The sequence below is a fragment of the Podarcis muralis genome, chromosome 1 (genome assembly GCF_964188315.1).
Source record: "Podarcis muralis chromosome 1, rPodMur119.hap1.1, whole genome shotgun sequence".
Lineage (NCBI taxonomy): Eukaryota > Metazoa > Chordata > Lepidosauria > Squamata > Lacertidae > Podarcis > Podarcis muralis.
In genome coordinates this window covers 110,210,184-110,229,098 of record NC_135655.1, presented here as the reverse complement: position 1 = coordinate 110,229,098, position 18,915 = coordinate 110,210,184, and the positions used below count along the sequence as shown (strand labels likewise).

The 18,915-nt window shown below is 44.7% G+C and overlaps 1 protein-coding gene across 1 annotated transcript in view; it reads left to right on the top strand.

Annotated features, from left to right (window-relative positions):
* ITGAV (integrin subunit alpha V) overlaps window positions 1–18,915 on the top strand; it is a 70,821-nt gene that overhangs the window by 32,174 nt on the left and 19,732 nt on the right. The window contains exons 6-20 of the mRNA XM_028747966.2: window positions 1,036–1,081; window positions 2,928–3,053; window positions 3,899–3,943; window positions 4,650–4,693; window positions 4,794–4,850; window positions 5,451–5,503; window positions 7,078–7,286; window positions 8,754–8,945; window positions 9,834–9,879; window positions 10,866–10,973; window positions 12,088–12,146; window positions 14,376–14,530; window positions 14,887–15,024; window positions 15,457–15,524; window positions 18,596–18,743. Coding sequence (XP_028603799.1) covers window positions 1,036–1,081; window positions 2,928–3,053; window positions 3,899–3,943; window positions 4,650–4,693; window positions 4,794–4,850; window positions 5,451–5,503; window positions 7,078–7,286; window positions 8,754–8,945; window positions 9,834–9,879; window positions 10,866–10,973; window positions 12,088–12,146; window positions 14,376–14,530; window positions 14,887–15,024; window positions 15,457–15,524; window positions 18,596–18,743 — 1,494 coding nt within the window. The remainder of the gene's footprint in view (window positions 1–1,035; window positions 1,082–2,927; window positions 3,054–3,898; window positions 3,944–4,649; window positions 4,694–4,793; window positions 4,851–5,450; window positions 5,504–7,077; window positions 7,287–8,753; window positions 8,946–9,833; window positions 9,880–10,865; window positions 10,974–12,087; window positions 12,147–14,375; window positions 14,531–14,886; window positions 15,025–15,456; window positions 15,525–18,595; window positions 18,744–18,915) is intronic.

The window sequence follows — 18,915 nt, the reverse complement described above, 5'->3', positions numbered from 1 at the left end:
GATCAGCTTTTCAAGGGGCTTCTTACACTTCGCTCCTGTTGGCTTAGATTTATACATCTGGATGTAGCCTGCTAGACAGAAATCATTTATTCAGCTCAGGATTTCAAAGGGCATGTGAGCAAATCGGGGAAGAATAGGAATTAATAAGAAGGAGATGCTATCTCTCCTACTGGGTTAATTCTGCTACAGAATATAACAATATATTTAAGAATTTCCATTTGCCTTTGTCTTTTAACAACACTAATTAGTATGAAAATCAGAATATATATACTGGTCTCTGTCATTATTTCACTGTGCAACAACAGGTGCAGATTCTTAAAGCAGGGATAGGGGAATTGTGGTATTTCAGGTGTTGCTAAACTACAACTCCCATCATTCCCAACCATTGGCCATGCTGATGGGAGTTGGGAGTCCACCGACAATTGAAAAGCCACAGCTTCTCCATCTCTGACTTAAAGAACGGAACCTCCACACGCAGAAGCAGTATATCTGATTACCAGATAATGGAGGGGGGAAAAGAAACAAACATGAATGGTTTATGCCCTCAGCCCCAGCCAGCCCGGCCAATGGTCAGGGATGATGGGAAGTTGTAGTTCTCAACATCCGGAGGGCATTGGGTTGGGTAGCGATTTAAAGAGTTTTGAAGGGCACTGAATACAATTACCTGGTTTGGATATAGCGCTAAACCATAGTTTAGTGTTACAGGAACGAGCCTGCTGGAACCTTAAGGTTCGACAGGAAGCATCCATTACCTGGTTTAAACTAGCCACAGTTTCTCAATATGTCCAAACTAGGAACTGCGGTTAGGTTAATTTTTTTGTATTAAATCGTGTTTATGGTTTGCATTCAGAGGGGGATGGGGAGAAGATTGCTTGAAGTATGGAATGTTAAGGTAATTGTGAGGGAGTGTAGAATAGCAGTTGGTGGGAATTTGAGCCGTCTATCTTCCACCAGGCCGAAAAGGTCCCTGTCCCCTGCCTTAGACGTTACAAGAAAAGAAACTTACATATTTTTTTCCTTCCACTCTTACACTAGGGAGATAGAGTACTTCTTGGAGGACCTGGAAGTTTTTACTGGCAAGGTGAGACACAGCTGGTAAAAAGCTGACCATTCTATTTAATCTTCTGCTGTCCTCTTAAGGACATTAGCAAAATAAACCATATGCAATAAGTTTCTTTTCTGGCAAGGTTAATTGAAGAGGGGGCTATTTTGAGTGGAGAAGTGGTGACTTTCGCTGTCTGCTGTTTCTCTGCTTCAAACTGTCCCTCCCAGCTGCGTTTCCCATTGCAGGTTTCCTGACCCTCGCAAGACTTTACCTTTGCCAGGGGCAAAACTAGGCTTTATTTCACTCAGGTCAAAGACCCAATATGGCACCCCACACACAAGCATTTGCGTACACACAGAGAGAGGTCGGCAGCCTCAGTGATGCCCCTCTGGAGGCTTCACCTAGGGCAAAAAAAACAGCTTGCCCCCCGTAGCTACGGCACTGCCTTTGCAAGCATGTATTTGGAATCCTGTGAGGATGGAAAGCAGCTGTGGGGTGTTTGGAGTAATAGAAGGGGAAAGGGCCAAGCATCTCCCCTGGCTGTGTTTCTGCTCAAATCCTAAAGTGGCTTTTTCTGGGATGGAGCAGGGTGGATTCCATTGGGGTTTAGTTATACATATTTGCATGTAATGTGTGGTTAGCACTTGGTTCTTCATGTAGTTGATGAATTAAATGCCTGCCTATGAAAGCTTATGCTGCAATAAATACCGTATTTTTCGCTCTATAGGACGCACTTTTCCCCCTTCAAAAATGAAGGGGAAATGTGTGTGCGTCCTATGGAGCGAAGACGCCATAGCCCCGCGACCCTCTCCCAGCTGGAGAGGTGACGCACGGCTATGGCAGGAGCCTCCATAGCCACGCGTCACCTCTCCAGCCGGGAGAGCGCGCGCGGGGCTAAAGAAGCCCCCCGCGACACTCTACCGGCTACAGAGGTGACGCGCGGCTATGGCAGGATCCTCTTTAGCCGCGCGCCACCTCTCCAGCTGGGAGAGCGCGTGAGGGGCTAAAGAAGACATAGCCCCGCAACCCTCTCCCAGCTAGAGAGGTGACGCGCAACTATGGCAGCAGCCTCTCCGCTGCGCCTTTCCGCTGCTCCCTGACCTGCTCTTTGGGGCTGGTGGTGGGCTTCCCCCCGCCAGCCCCAAAGAGCAGGTCGAAAGGTACCTGAAGCCTGGAGAGCGAGAGGGGTCGGTGCGCACCGACCCCTCTCGCTCTCCAGGCTTCCAAGGTAGCCGCCTGAAGGCGACTGAACGCACCTTAAACGGCACCTTGTTTTAGAGCGGGAAAACAAGAGGGGGAAAATTCTCCCCCTCTCTGCGCAGTGCCTCCTGCCGCTTTGCTGAAGGGGCGCTGGGCAGAGAGGGGGAGAATTTTTTTTTCTTGTTCTCCCCCCTCTAAAACAAGGTGCGTCCTATTGTCCGGTGCGTCCTATGGTGCGAAAAATACGGTACATTGGGGTTTGATTGGACTAAGTTGTTACTTGTTAGGAATGAGTTCTGCTCACTCAGTGGGTCTCCCCTCCTCCTTACCCCACAACCCTGGAATCTGCTTCAGGGGATTGGGAGAAACCCCCAGAACAGGTTTAGGGGGAGCAGAAGAGGCAAACTCCCGTCATGTGAGTGCACCTCATTCCCCTTTCTGCTATGCTGAATTCCACCCTCCCTCTTCAAAGCGCCACAACAGATTAACGTGCCTATCATTATAGAATCTTTCTCCTCAGTAACTCTCAATTTAATAAAGAAGTTGTTTCAAGTTGCTTATTTTTACTCCCAGCTCCATTTGCTTCCATTTGTCTTTTTCTAATGTGAACTAGGAGACTGCAAGTATCGTCTAATAGCTCCACCTGTGTTTTTTGTCCCCTCTTCTACTTGGTACCCAACAGGCCAGCTCATTTCTGATAAAGTGGCTGAGATTGTGTCAAAATACAACCCTAAAGTCTACACTACCAAGTATGACAGCCAGTTAGCAACGCGGTCGGCCAATGCTGCTTTCGATGACAGCTACTTGGGTAGGTTACTTGAGAGTAAAACACTAGTAAAAATTGTGTTCCTTGTAAGACTTGAGTCTGAGGTTCTTCATTCCTCCCTCCCCATCCAGTGATATTAGTGAAAGCTAGTGCCAAGCAGGTGCCAAAATGCCCTTGGGAATGACCCATAATACTAAGCAATTGTTTAAGCCATGGTTTGTAAAACAAACCATGCGTTAATGATGAACTGTGCCGCAGATGATCAGATAAACCATGGCTTGTTTCTCCAAAGTTTGTTTTGCTTTCTAGCTGCTCTTGCCTCACACGTTGGTGGTTTGGTGAGTTTCTAGGGCAGAGCTTTCCAAACATTTCATATTGGTGACACACTTTTTAGACATGCATCATTTTGCAACACAGTTTTACTAGCAAACCAGAGGTTAAACTCACCCCTTTCCAGCCCCGGAAGGTGAGCGGGGGAGTGTTCACACAACACACCTACACCCTGCAGCCAACACATTGATGTGTCGTGACACACAGTTTGGAAAGCTTTGTTCTTTGTTTTCAACCTTTTTGAGTCCATGGCTCCCTAAACCAACTACATTCTTCCTGCAGCACCCCCAAAGGGCTCACCCCTCAATTATGTCACCCCTTGCCTGCAAAGCTGGCAGCCTCTCTGTCTCTGGTCTCTGAGCCACCAACACCTCCTTCCGCCTCCCCATCAAGCAAAAGTAGGAGAATCGGATTAGCTAATTAGGATGGCTAAAACATCAGCAGCCAGATTGACAAACCTGAATAGATGCAGGGAAAACTGCCTCTTGATATTTATTTAAGGTTGTAATAGGTCATGCGCATTGATAAGTCATGATTACCCCTTTCATGTTTGACAGGTTATTCAGTAGCTGTGGGAGATTTCAGCCATGATGGCATAGAAGGTATGGCTTATTAACTTTTGCTCCCTCTTTGATATGATTTGGCTTGCCCCGGCTCCATTATTGTTTGCCACTATCTCACCTCTCATCCCTGTTTTGCGAGTCTTTGGTAAATTTTAAGCACTCTTTATTAGGGACTGTGGAGCTTCTGCATAGCTCCTAGCTTACCACTGGACCTAGTTAAGGCTACAGTCTTGCAGCTCATTGCTAGAGGATAAAGTCAAGAGTCCTTAAAGGTAAAGGTAAAGGTACCCCTTCCCGTACGGGCGAGTCTTGACAGACTCTGGGGTTGTGCGCCCATCTCACTTAAGAGGCCGGGGGCCAGCGCTGTCCAGAGACACTTCCGGGTCACGTGGCCAGCGTGACATCGCTGCTCTGGCGAGCCAGAGCCGCACACGAAAACGCCGTTTACCTTCCTGCTAGTAAGCGGTCCCTATTTATCTACTTGCACCCGGGAGTGCTTTCGAACTGCTAGGTTGGCAGGCGCTGGGACCGAACAACGGGAGCGCACCCCGCCGCGGGGATTCGAACCGCCGACCTTTCGATCGGCAAGCCCTAGGCGCTGAGGCTTTTACCCACAGCGCCACCCGCGTCCCCAAGAGTCCTTACCTATGTGCAACTATTGGCAGAATGGCGGCCTAAATGGAAAATGTTTCTGAAGGTCATTGACTACTATCCATATAGGTCATGTCGTCTTTCTTATTTTCAGATTTTGTCTCTGGGGTCCCAAGAGCAGCAAGAACTTTGGGCATGGTAAGGAACTTACACAATATACTTTTAACAGCTGGTATTATCCCAGCAACTTCTAAAATACTGTGCAGTGCAGATGTTAAGTTCTATCTTTTTCATGCAGGTGTCTATTTATAATGGAGACACCATGGCGTCCATGTATAACTTTACTGGAGAGCAGGTATGGTTTTCTCTGCAATGTTTTGATTTACATTATCTATCATTGGTTAGTAGAATCTAGGTGTTATAAATTCACAAAGTAACCTACAGCAAATCAGAGAATGTCGATTTGGGAGTTGTTTTAAGAACAGGGAAACATAACCATAAGCAATCTCCCCCTGATCACATCAGTTCAAACTGGCAGCATATATGGTTGTTGACCAAGTGTACCTGAAATCAACGAGATTATTTTGAAATAAAGGGCTGCTCTTTGGTTAGAGAAATCCTCTTTCTTGATTAATGGGGGGGGGGCATCTTTTAGCTTAAAGGAACCATATGACAGTTGTGGGTGGAGCCAGAGGCAAAAGTGGGAGGAGTAATCCAAAGCCTTTAAAGAATGCATAGCAAGGGACCTCTTTCAAACATTTTTTTAAAAAAACCTTTATTATAAGAAAGAAATAATATTCCAAAATAACATATACAGTACAGCTAAACACATCCCAGATGCAAGTGAGGAGAAGCAAGGGAGTTTTTATTGAGGGGGCAGTCACTAATTCCGAAATATCTTTACTGAAGTATTTACATAAAATGCAACATTTTTCTGTTTAATCTTATCTCCCAGATGGCTGCATATTTTGGATATTCTGTAGCTGCCACAGATATCAATGGGGATGAGTAAGTGATGCTTTTTTCATTCTTCCTGGAAAGAATTGCTTGCCTTTTTATGAAAAAAAAATCTTGTTTAGGATAAAAATAGAAGATTTGAAAAGAGTAATTGAAAGCCAATGACGCACACAGAGTTTCTTCTGCTGGCTTGTTCTGCTGGGGTCCCTGCATGCATCTTATCTGGAGTGCTTGTTTAGAATGTCTCTAAACATTTCATGCATGGCTTAATTGTCCTGTGAAGACATTATACATAGTACAGCTATGAATCCCTCGAGAGTGGCGTGCTTGTAATTCTAGAGGTTCCTAAGCACAGATCTTGTCTCATCATCCCTTTCTCCCATGCAACTCCCTCAATTCTTTATCTCACTTCTTCCTTTCTTTTCCCTTTCCTCCCCTCTCATTCCTTGCGTTACGTATATCTGACAGATGCCCTTTTGAGAATGAATGACACAGCTCGTTTTGTGGGATAGATTAGCTGATTTTCTTTTAAATCATACACATTTAAATGTCTTCTGGCATTCTAATTGCTCTCAGTGTCTTTGGGCAGAAATTTTTGGGTTATATCCATGGTTACTCATACTCGGAGCAGATCCCCTGAAATTAATGGATATGGTTAACTTAGGCCCAGTAATTTAAACAAGTCTACTCTGAGGTGAAAGCTACACACATATAAAAAACACTTTGATTTATTTTTTTTTAATGTTTTGAAAAATATATTGAATTTGACATAGCTCACCATCACCACCTAGTGTCACATTTGTATAATGCACTTTACACAGAATGTTTTGTTTGCAGCTGTATAGCTGAGTCCTAAGTAGAATTTAGTTGGCTACAACCCATTGGCTACACTGCATACATGGGGAAGCTTTTCTGCCTCCCCATCCTGCAGAAAAGTGACCCCTCCAGAACGCCATTCCAGAAAAACGCTACAGGCTGTCACTGGCAAAGCCCACACACCCCTTAACTGTGTGGGTGAATGGATTCTATGCATGCACACAGGACTGTTGGAATCTTCACTTTTATAAATTCTTAAGCCAAAGGAACAAAACTAAAAACATACAGTGGGTATGATCTGCTCAGTGTTAGGCACCTGCAATTTTCATCGTTTTCAAACCACCAAACCTTTGAACCTTAAAAGTACTTCACTTGGCTAGACTGCAGCTGTCGGTGATGTGAACCTATAGTTCTACGAATGTTTCTAGACAGGTGTTTATTGTAGGACTGGGGTTCCTCATGCAGGCACATATTTTTCAGGATCCACATTACATTGTTGCTATCAAAATGCCAGCCCATATTTCTTTCCCTTTTAATCTGGATTTAAGAACATAAAAATAGCCAATGCCCATCTAGTCCAGCATCCTGTTCTCACAGTGGCCAACCAGGTGCTTGAACAGAACATGGACACAACATGAGCACAATGGCACTCGTGGGAGAAAATATAATAAGTTGAAGAAACCTTTTTGCCAGTGACCCATTTGTGATATCTCTCTGACCAGGTTGCACTCATATGGAAGCACCTTAAACGTAGGGATTTTTGCCGTGACTGAAATACTTGATCTCTTCCCCTCTCTCTTTTTCTTCAGTTACACAGATCTACTCATAGGAGCCCCACTCTTTATGGATCGTGGTTCTGACGGCAAACTTCTTGAAGTGGGACAAGTTTCTGTTTATCTCCAACAAGCCACTGGAGGCTTTCAGAGTCAGGCCATGAAGCTGAACGGCTTCGAGGTTTTTGCAAGGTTCAGCAGTTCAATTGCACCTTTGGGAGATCTTGATCAGGACGGCTACAATGGTAAAGCGTTGGGTCATTGGGAGGAATTCAATATTACACTGTTTTGATCATTCTGTCAACACAAGCGTATCTAGGAGCCAGTGTGGTGTAGTGGTTAAGAGCAGTAGACCCGTAATCTGGGGAACCGGGTTCGCATCTCTGCTCCTCCGCATGCAGCTGCTGGGTGACCTTGGGCTAGTCACACATCTCTGAAGTCTCTCAGCCCCACTCAACTCACAGAGTGTTGTGGGGGAGGAAGGAAAAGGAGAATGTTAGCCGCTTTGAGACTCCTTCGGGTAGTGATAAAGCAGGATATCAAATCCAAACTCTTCTTCTTCTTCTTCTTCTACTTGTCAGATAGAACAATTTTCCCTCTCCCCCCCCCCCTACAAATGTTTTCTGGTGGGTTCTCCTGACCCTACAGAGTGGATTTGGGAAAGGCGTGGGCAAGACTATACAGAAACTTCCTCCCCACTCCAAGCCCTCTAACCTTTAATTTTCAGACCTACAGCAGAAAGCCTTTACACTTCAAATACAATTTATTTTGGAGCATTCTTGTGTTTCCGTGGCAGAGATCCCTGTGCAAGCTGAGCCTTTTTGAGGAGGTTCAAACCCTCATTGACTCAGAGGTATTTGCCTCATATTGCTGAGTCCATCCCAGTCAACCGCATGGTGCGAAACTGAATAGACAGGGAAAAGTCCACGGATCTGAACAGAATACAAAGCCTCCAACTCAGTGGAGGCTAGTCCATTAGGGACGCGGGTGGCACTGTGGTCTAAACCACTGAGCCTCTTGGGCTTGCTGATTGGAAGGTCAGCGATTCAAATCCACATGATGGAGTGAGCTCCTGTTGCCCTGTCCCAGCTCCTGCCAACCTAGCAGTTCGAAAGCACACCAGTGCAAGTAGATAAATAGGTACCGTTCTGGCAGAAAGGTAAACGGCATTTCCGTGCACTCTGGTTTCCGTCACGGTGTCCTGTTGTGCCAGAAACGGTTTAGTCATGCTGGCCACATGACCCAGAAAGCTGTCTGTGGACAAACGCCAGCTCCCTCGGCTTGAAAGCGAGATGAGTGCTGCAGCCTTTGGCTGAACTTAACCATCCAGGGGTCCTTTACCAAGGGAACCTTTTAGTCCATTAGGACAAGTGGAACCCTGTTGCACCAACCTGAGTCTGACCTCATTCAGCCATTCACCACGTTTCAGCCTTCCTCCAACCAACTCAGGGATGGACCAGTCCTCGTCCTTAGTCTCTGTGCTGCTTTTGTAGAACTCAACAGGAAGAGGGATGGGGACGAAACTGGAATTAGTGGGCTCTGTGTGTTATTGGCTCAGGCTCCGCCTATCATTGGTGGCCCTGCCTTTTGCCAATGGGCATCAGCCAGCAATACTCCCACTGACTCATATGTGTTACTGCAGAATCATCAGGAGTATTTATTTTGATTCCTTTCTATTTGGATATGCTAAAGATTCCTTGTTGTTCTTGTAGACATTGCAGTTGCTGCCCCTTATGGTGGAGAAGACAAGAAAGGGCTGGTTTACATCTACAATGGGAGAGCTACAGGTTTGAATGGGATGCCATCTCAGGTCCTTGAAGGACAATGGGCCTCTGAGACAATGCCACCAAGCTTTGGCTACTCACTGAAAGGAGCTACCGACGTGGACAAAAATGGCTACCCAGGTGATCTAATAGCAATGCCGGTTCTTGTATCTTGTAAACTAATCCAACATTTATATCACAGGGAGGAGCCCAGTTCAAAACTGCGTAAGAAAAAGAGATTCCATAGGGTTTTGATCTTTACTAGGGATGAATAGATTCTCTCAGTTCTATTCTGTTAGCATCCTGACATTGTGATATCCCTTGGATTCTACACCATTTGTATTCTGGAATGAATTTCAGATTTCAGAATATCTGCTATTTCAGAATATTTGCAAAATCCCCCACCATTTGTTCTCCTATGGAAATATAGTGGAATTAAAAAATAAAATAAAAAAACAACATAACTTTTAAAAGATAGATACACACACACACACACATAACACCCCACAAACCTTCTTGTTTAGTCGTTTAGTCGTGTCCGACTCTTCGTGACCCCATGGACCAGAGCATGCCACAAACCTTAACACTTAACAATTGAACAAAGAGAAATAATAATTTCAGGAATATTTGGCGGAAGGAGGAATAATTTCTTTTCATTTTTCTATTTGCTTTTGATATATTTGTGACTGGATATAGGCAGGAAAAAGAGCAAAAACTCTCTGTTCAACCAAAATTCCAAAAACATATCTTAGAAGTATAATGGACATTACAAACCTTTTGAGTTTGTGTAAACATGTCTGGCAAAGCATCTCCTTAAAATCTAAGACAGAATTCAGCAGATTTAGGTTCCATAAGCATCCCCAATCTTTACCCTTTTGCACCCACGTTTAAATGTTTACCTACTTGCTCTTTCAGCAAAAGCACTTGCTCCTAATTCATGTACTGGAGACCTGTTGCTAATCAGAGAATTGTGTAACATTCAAAAAAAGTCTCAAATCTAAAAACAATATTATTTTATTCTATTTCCAGACTTGATTGTAGGTGCTTTTGGTGCTGACAAAGTTGCCTTATACAGGTAAGTGCTCAAAATTAAGTCAGAGCGGAAAAACCCAATGATATTTGCATTTTACTGAGGAGCAAAGTTTGCTTCACGGTTAGAGGTGTTGCCTTTTTCTAGCATCATGGTCTCCACAGGGTGGAGGAATGGTTCCTGTTATGTACTGAAGTTCTCACCCTGGGCCAGCAGGGGGATACTGTAGATAGTTATGCAAATAAGGGATTGAAAATGACGTTCAGTGATTGGATAGTTTTAGAAAGTTGTTACAGTTATGTGTAATGGAGCTCTATATAAGCAGGCTGAGTGAGCCCTTCAGTTCTGTTCTGGCCTCTGAATAAACAAGAGCTGTTTGAAGAATCACTGTGTCGTCTGATATAACAGTTCCCTCCTTGCTCAGTGGCCTGCAAGCAAGGGGCACAATGTTCTGTTCTCTGGGTGTTCTGTTATTTCCTCCATGTTGCACACAGCTACCTCCATGCATGTTAACCTCTGGCCAGCAGCTGAGCTTAGCAGCAGCTACCATCCTGGGGCTTAGTCATAAGAACTAGGATGCAATCACAAATCTGGGTTTAAGCAGCAGCAGAGTGAATGGTTTGCAATCAGCCGGTTTGCAATCATAATCCCTGATCCATAGGACTAGGTGGACATTCTGTCTGTAGGTCTCCAGTGACCTCCACCAGTGGGGGAGCTCTCCCACCATGAAGGCCCCACTGCAGCACTGGAAAGCGCAGCCCCAGAGGAAAGACCACCGCCGGGGTGTTCAGACTGGGAGTAGCTACTATAAGGTCACTACTACAGTCGTGGGGCAGTGCAGGCTGGTCAGTCTGTTCCCTGCAGAAGGGCCCAATTAGGACCCCAGGCTGATGCAAATGTAGCAGATAATCCACCAGCCCCAGTTAGGACAAGTCTACTCAAAGGTAGGCCCTACTGAGCCTAAAGAAGAGGACAAGGTGGTTCTTTCATGCAGTAACCCTGTTTTGCTTACCACTTGGTTCTTTTCAAAGGGCACGGCCAGTCATTACAGTAAATGCTGGACTAGAAGTCACCCCAACCATTCTAAATCCGGAAGACAAATCCTGTGAACTGAATGAAAATGGCCAGAAAGTTTCTTGGTAAGACGACTCGTTTGTATTTCGAAATGGATTGGGAGCCTCTTCAGTCAATCAAAGGAGGCCATGAGAGACAAGGGGCAAAGGGAACGTGTTTCCCCACACTTCCTGGCCTTATGCAAGGGAGCAAAGGACACAGTTTGCTCCTCGGCGAGGTCCATAGCCTGTGGATGCTCCAAAGAAGCAAGCATATATACAAATCCTTCCTTGCTGTTTAAAAAATGGTCAAAGGCTCTTCCCAGGTGGGAAGCTTAAGTGGATTCATTGTGTAATGTTATACGGTCCCATCTGAAGTATGAACAGCTTTGCAAACGTGTCCTATTCTAAGCCCTTTCCAGAAGCAGGAAGAGCCCATCAACAGAGCTATCTAAATGGAAGGGTGGAAATCTGTTCACCCCATTGGGAGAATGTGCTCTAGCCATCCCCGCCTCCATGGACAAGTCCTGTAAGGATGTGGAAAGGACGTGAGTTGCTTGCGCTTTGTGTCTTGCCAACTCTTTTGAATGGCCAACATAGTTCTTGCACTCCTCCAAGTGCAATTTTATGGGAAACTCCATTTTGCCTTTATAAGAGTGAGGACCGACCTTACCATTAGGTGGGGGAGGCATACCAGTAATGGGCAGCAGCAATGAGGTGTTGAGGAACATAGCTGTGTGTGCTACACAGCCTGCCCTGCATACACACACACATACACACATACACCCAGGCTAGCCTGCTGCCTTCAGATGTGGTGCTGAAATATTAAACTGGCAATTCAGTTGGCCTAAGTACATGGAATTTGGGGAGTTTCTGCCTCAGGCAGCAAAAAGTCATGGACCAGCCCTAATAAGAGCTCAGTTATAGCAGTAAAATCTTACCAAAATAGATAAACTAAGCTCTTAAGAAAGTATATTTAATAACCGGGAGCTGAAGGAAGCAGTGGAGGGAACTTTTTAAAGTTTCTCTAAACCCAACAACACCTACCAAGGAATCTGCACATGCAACTAGATCTTATTAACAGTCATGAAAGGGTAGGTCTGGAAGCCACTACTGCGCTTCTGCTGATCAATAGATGTAGCTTGACCTTCAGGTACAAAGTGTGTTTTGTTTTTAAATGTTCTCTAATTTCCCCCAACAGTTTTAAAGTAAAGTTCTGCTTAAAAGCGGATGGCAAAGGAAGTCTTCCCAGGGACCTCAGTAAGTTCCTCAGTAGATTTACTTACCATGCACTTCGGTTCTCCTCATATTGTCAACAGATGTTCAGTGGCAGTAATTTAAATTGTCAAACTTCTTCAGCCATTCAAAGCCCCACTGGTATCAGACACGTGCAAAACCCATTCCCCTTTTAAATCTTCTGGCTCAGACTTCACACCATTGTTCTTCTCAGTGTATGGGAGACAACTTTGTGGTGGTCTGCTAGCTGCAAAAATCTCCTTCTCTGAGGAATCGGTCAGAGAACCCTGGAAAATGGGCCTATCTGGACTCAGATATGGGGTTCCCTGAGTGGTTTAAAGAAGCATGGAAGTATCAGGGAACAACCGTAAGTTACAGGCTGGCAAAGTTGTAAACATTGTGTGGCACACAATGAGATGAGAGTTGAAGAAGGCCAAGTGACAGTCGGTTGCATCCAGTAGAGCTGTCCTGTTTGCACAGAGACTTCCACTTGCTCTGTGGAACTTGCCCTCCTTCTCCTTCCCTTGTGAACCCCCCCTCCCCAATCTCTGCTGGGGTTCCTCCAACTCTCCCTAGCAGATTTGATAGTGGGGCACAGGGAATGGAGAGCAAAGGGAAGTTCAGCTGTGCAAGAGAAGTCCTTGTGCAAATAGGATGGCATCATTGGGTGCAACTCTTTATATGTATTTGCTCCTGGGTCTGGAGTAGGGCACATTTTGCACAGATGCCATATTGGCCTAAGAAGGCCTAGTTACCACAAACAGCAGCTGCAGTGATAAACCTGTTTCTGAGATGCATCACTCTAAGCTGCAGTCGAGATTTCATATGTTGAATAAAACGTTCCTCTGTCCATAATGAATTGGAAAAAAAATATTTAAAAGAAAGGTAAAGGTACCCCTGCTCATACGGGCCAGTCGTGTCCGACTCTAGGGTTGCGTGCTCATCTCGCTCAAGAGGCCGGGAGACAGCGCTGTCCGAAGACACTTCCGGGTCACGTGGCCTGCGTGACAAAGCTGCAGCTGGCGAGCCAGCACCAGCGCAGCACACAGAAACGCCGTTTACCTTCCCGCTATAAAGCGGTACCTATTTATCTACTTGCATGTAAGGGTGCTTTTGAACTGCTAGGTGGGCAGGAGCTGGGACCGAACGACGGGAGCTCACCCCGCTGCGGGGATTCGAACCGCCGACCTTACGATCAGCAAGTCCTAGGCACTGAGGTTTTACCCACAGCGCCACCCGCGTCCCCATTTAAAAGTACTTTCCAAAAAAAACCAAACCAGAGTCCTTTCTGCTGAGGATAATTCAGACTGAAATTCCCAGGTGTCAAAAAATGTTATTTATGTATGCTACTACTGCGGCCCATGTTTTGTTAGCCCAAAAATGGAAAACGAGCGAGGTCCCAACCAAAGAAGAATGGCAACTTAAGTTGACAGAATATGCACAACTTGCAGACCTAACATATGGAATAAAAGAACAAGAACATACGCTTAGAGAGGATTGGAAAACATTTATTGAATATATAGGAAATAATTGTATACAGCTGAAAATGCTGGCAGCATTAAGATAAATTCAACAGTGTAAGAAAGTTTTGATGGATGCAATAATGGAATACTGAATAGTATAGTTTTTGTAAAATATGCAGGGATTTATGATATGTAAAATGAACCATGGAAAGAGAAGAAGGGAAGTCATTGATATCTGAGGGATGTAAGATGAGTATTTTAAAATGTAAAACAGAATATTTAATAAAAATTAAACGTTCCTCTGCAGAGGAAAAATTATTTGCATTTAGAAAAAGCTAGCATGTTGGGATAAGGCTAGGCTAGAATGTACCACCTCGTACCTGGTCTGTGAGAACAAGGGCTAGCAGCAGCCACTAAGGAATTGTGACACTAATGGGAGACATGCTGGGAAGTTAAGAGACAGGAATGGAACATCCCCACTGAGCAACAGATAATCTGGGAGACCTGAGGCAGCAGTGGAAACAGAGAGCAACGAGAGTTAGTGCCGTGCAGGCAAATAGTTGCTGACTAGCTGGCAGAACTGGGTAGAGGTACGGGTGCTGATGCTAGCAGCCTGTGCTGGCAGTCTTAGTCAGCAGCCCCCTTCCTGTATGGTCCTGATTCTCTCAGCCACTGCTCAGCCACAGCATCTCTTCCAGCTCAGCATCCTGCTTTACCTGCGGCTGCTGCAGTAAGACACGGCAAGAACGTGAGCATTGCTTGACTAAAATGCCTTTTCCTTTGGCGGCAGCTTTCCATGTGGAGCTGCTGTTGGACAAGCTGAAGCAAAAAGGTGCCATCAGGAGGGCGCTGTTTCTCCACAACAGGCAACCGGTCCACTCAAAGAACATGACTGTCCCCAAAGGGGGTCGAATGAGCTGTGAAGAACTTCAGGCATTTTTAAGGGTAAGAGTCATACAAGGCCGCAACCCACCCACCTCCTGCCTTCTTGCTATACGTAGGGTTAACGTTATTGATGTCCGGAATTGAGAAGAGCCCTGTCTGGAGTGCCAGGACTCGAACTTGGAACCTTCTGCGTGCAAAGCAAATGCTCTGCCTCATGGCTACAGCCCTTCACTTTTCTCCAAAAGAATTTACAAATGGCTGCCTCTTATTTGCTTGGTTGTTTTGTTTAATTCCATCCACTATTAAGGTGGTAGGTAGCCACAAGCCTTTGTAGTAGATGTTTGATTGAGTTCCATTCCAGTATAATCGTGCAGTTTTCGTTTTCTAAAAGCAACTCCATTTTTGTTCTCCCTTAGGACGACTCCGAATTTAGAGACAAGCTTACTCCAATCACCATATTCATGGAATATCAGCTAGATTACAAAACGGCTATGGACTCTACTGGCTTGCAGCCCATCCTCAACCAGTTCACTCCTGCAAACGTTAGCAGACAGGTACAATGCTGAGAGATTTAATGGCAAAACATACTTTTGAATCGGCAAGTTCTCCCCCAGTTAATTCTCATGGTTGTTCTTTTAAATGTTTGAAAACACACCCACACAAGCACACGTTACTTTGTTCCTTGGATGTGGCATTGCAGTGAAGTTTGAAATTCCATCTCCACAACAAAGAAGAATGTGTTCTGTAACAGTTCCCCTCCGTCATTTGCCCTTTTCAGTGCCGGATAGCAGGTGTACGCTTTTCAAAAAGCAAAAAATTGCCCTTTGCTATTCCCTCTTACTACATAGGGAAAGAGTTTCACATTAATAGTGCTAACTTTCCCACATAGGGTAAAAGCATGGAGTATATAATGCATATATATTCTGATAGTCTGAACAATTCACATATCATATACCAAATTATTACTATTCTTATTTACAATTTAGGCTCATATTCTTCTGGACTGTGGCGAGGACAATGTCTGTCGTCCGGACTTGCAAGTGGCTGTGGACAGGTACGAGTCTAACTCTTCTGCAAAATGGGCAATTAGTATAGTAAAGACATTTGACCCAGTTCAGACAATCTCACTAAGACACGTGCAGCCCCATTACTCTTTCTTTTCTGGTACGAGCATTCAGGAGTCTTCTGATTAACCATGGTTTCCTGTTCCACCTGAACCAAGAAACTGTGGCTGCTAGCTTCAGGAAAAAGCTAAGACACTGAACCAACTTCAAACCGTGGTTCAGTATCATGCCTTGTTCTAAAGCCGGTAGGCATTGTTTCATGGTTTCAGCGAAATGAGAAACTTTCATTAATTAGAGGTTCCTTGGTTTGATTGCTTGTGCTGTGAAGGGCAGAGCAAAGGGACTGTGCACATGAATGGGTTCTTCCATGTACATAAAGACGGTGTAAAATTTGTTTCCCTTATCTCACATCTTCATTAGTTACTGCTAAATAATGGGGTGGTTCTGTGTCATGTTATCCAGCAGATGGCAGTGCTGTTTCTATACTGTATGTTTTCTGATGCCTAGCTCTTTATAATTAGTTTACATCTAGGCAGGCCAGATACAATAGATTTTTGTACCTTTGCCAAGCTGCACGTACCCGCAGTCCCTCTTCTGCGCATCAAAATGCCCTCTTTATGCCCTGCTTTTTAGTTCTGAGAAGACTAGATGATCCTCAAGAGTCTACAATTCTGTGATTCTCTGGCTCTGCTGTTTAGCTGGAAACAGCACGATACCAAGCCCTCTGCTATAGCTGGCCGTTCAATTGTTTTTGTACAGTTCTGCTAATGTGTTGCATGACCTTCGCAGTTTACAGATGAAGTTGTTCCTGGGAGCACCTAGGAGAAGTGTTGCCACAGGCTCTTTTAAACGTTTAATGTGCTGTAGTGGGTGGGGAGCTACAGCGGTGGGTGGGCAAGTTTCTGTAATACTCTGGTGTTGAAGAAATGTGCTTGAGTGGAAGAACCATTTTCTGAAGGATGGACCATTTAGCTGGTGATTTTAGTGCTTGGGGAACACCTGTTTTTGAAAAGCACTCTGCTGATCTAATGAGTCCAATGTCAGAGTGATGCTAGTACCTCACTGGGCCTGAGGTCTCCAACGTGGCACTCTCAGACATACTACTTAGCACCCACCCAGGCCCTCTACCCCCCCCCCCCATTTTTTAATTAGTTGGGTTTGTTTTGTTTTTTTTGAAATTCTTTGGTCACAGGTGTCAGGTTTTTTTGTTGGAGTTGTGAGGCCTGCTTTCTTTTGCTATGTTCTTGTTTTGAGCAATTTAGATGTTTTGCTGTGGGGCCAGGGTTTGTACATCACCAGTTTTCTTCTGTGGAATGGGCATTTTGTGGTGCCTATAGGTTTATCAGTTTCCCAGATATGCCCCCAGACTCAAGAAGGTTTTTTGTGGTGAGGGCCTGTGCTAGGCTATGATTTTAACACAGCTATGGAAACACATTGATCTAGAGCAGTGGTTCCCAACCTTTTTGAGAGGTTAACCCACAAGTCTAAATGTATTTGGCATGGTGACCCACTGATTATCACATGGATTTTGGACCTTAGACATTTGGCAGCTGTTGGTTTCGTTCATTTTAACTGCAAGTCTTTTTTTATATATATATAGCCATTCCTTGAGACATCCAAGCAAAAAATTACTTAATAGCATTTATGTTGAAATTTTTATAGTGCGTTCAAAGTTATTCATAGTTTTGTTTGTGGGAATGTAAGGACACCAACCATCTGATTGCAGGATATTCAATCACAAGCTATAAAAATGTATTGCAGAAACATACAGATACACAAGCCATGTCAGATGTAAAAAAAAGTATGAGTGGTTTTGACAGTTTTATTTACAACAAAGTCCATCTTGGCAAGTATCAGTGGGGTGGCTGAGCTTGCATTTTGCTGAAGAGTAGATCAATGTGGGGTTTGATGGTTGTCAGACATAGTCTCAGATCATTATTGATACATAGCCTGCTTCTGTATTTCGTCTTCACAGCAGTCATTGCTTGAAAAGGCTGTCTCGCAAAGATATGTACTATCAAATGGCAACAGCATGGAGATCGCTTCATCAGCAAGCTCAGGGTACTTAGCAACATGAAGCCAAAATTTAGCTAACCTCAATTTCCAAAAATTATCTTTGAGGGTCCCCACACACAACAGTTTGATGGGTTGCTATTTTGGAACAAAGGCAACTTCATGGCATCAGTTGCAAAATGGTTTTGCACATGTTCAGACTTCTGTTTCTAAGCAAACTTACCCTTTAACAAACCCTAGCAGCAGATTCAATCACTGTTCACCACAAGGTGCTCATACAGGAAGGGGTTTGTTTTTTTTAATGTGCTTGTGCATAAGATACAAGCTGTAAACAATTCCCGAGACCATATAACACCGGTCCTGAAAGATCTTCATTGGCTCCCATTGGCTTCTGAGCACAATTGAGAGTGTTGGTGCTGACCTTTAAAGCCCTAAACGGCCTCGGTCCTGTATACCTGAAGGAGCATCTCCACCCCCATCGTCCAGCCCAGACACTGAGGTCCAGCTCTGAGGGCCTTCTGATGGTTCTCTCACTGCAAGAAGTTAGGTTACAGGGAGCCAGGCAGAGGGCCTTCTTGGTAGTGGCGCCTGCCCTGTGCAACGTCCTCTCAGCAGATGTCAAGGAAATAAGCAACTATTTTACTTTCAAAAGACAACTGAAGGTGGCCCTGTTTAGGGAAGTTTTTAATGTTTGATGCTGTATTGTTTTTAATATTCAGTTGGAAGCCGCCCAGAGTGGCTGGGGAAACCCAGCCAGATGGGTGGGGTATAAATAATAAATTATTATTATTATTCCCTGTACAAGTACCTCACACTGAGCTGTCACTGGATCTGCTACCAACCTGCAGAGAGTGGCTCCCAAGTGTTAAAATGTCGAGCCTTTCAGCCAAAATGTTATAAGAGGTATTCATCAGGCCAGTTAAGGATTAAAAGCAAACATTATTTGGGGTTTATTATAAAGCCCACAAGCCACTTGCAGGTCACGACCCACAGGTTGAGAAACACTGATCCAGAGGCCTCACTTTTGTTCCATATTGGTCTTGTGCAGTGATCAGAAGCAGATCTATATTGGGGATGAGAATCCTTTAACCCTGGTCGTCAATGCCGAGAACCTAGGAGAGGGAGCCTATGAAGCTGAACTCTTTGTTACCGTCCCACCTCAAGCAGACTTCATTGGCATAGTTCGCAACAAGGAGGTAAGTCTAGTGAGTATGCTGTGAGCAGTGTTTATTGCAACAAGTTTGTGTTTATTTATTGCTGCCTTTATATCCCTTTCCTTCGGCTCCAGGTGGCATACATGATTCTCCCTCTCCTCATTTTATTCTCACCACAACCCTGTGAGGTGGGTTAGCCTGGCCCAGGGTCACC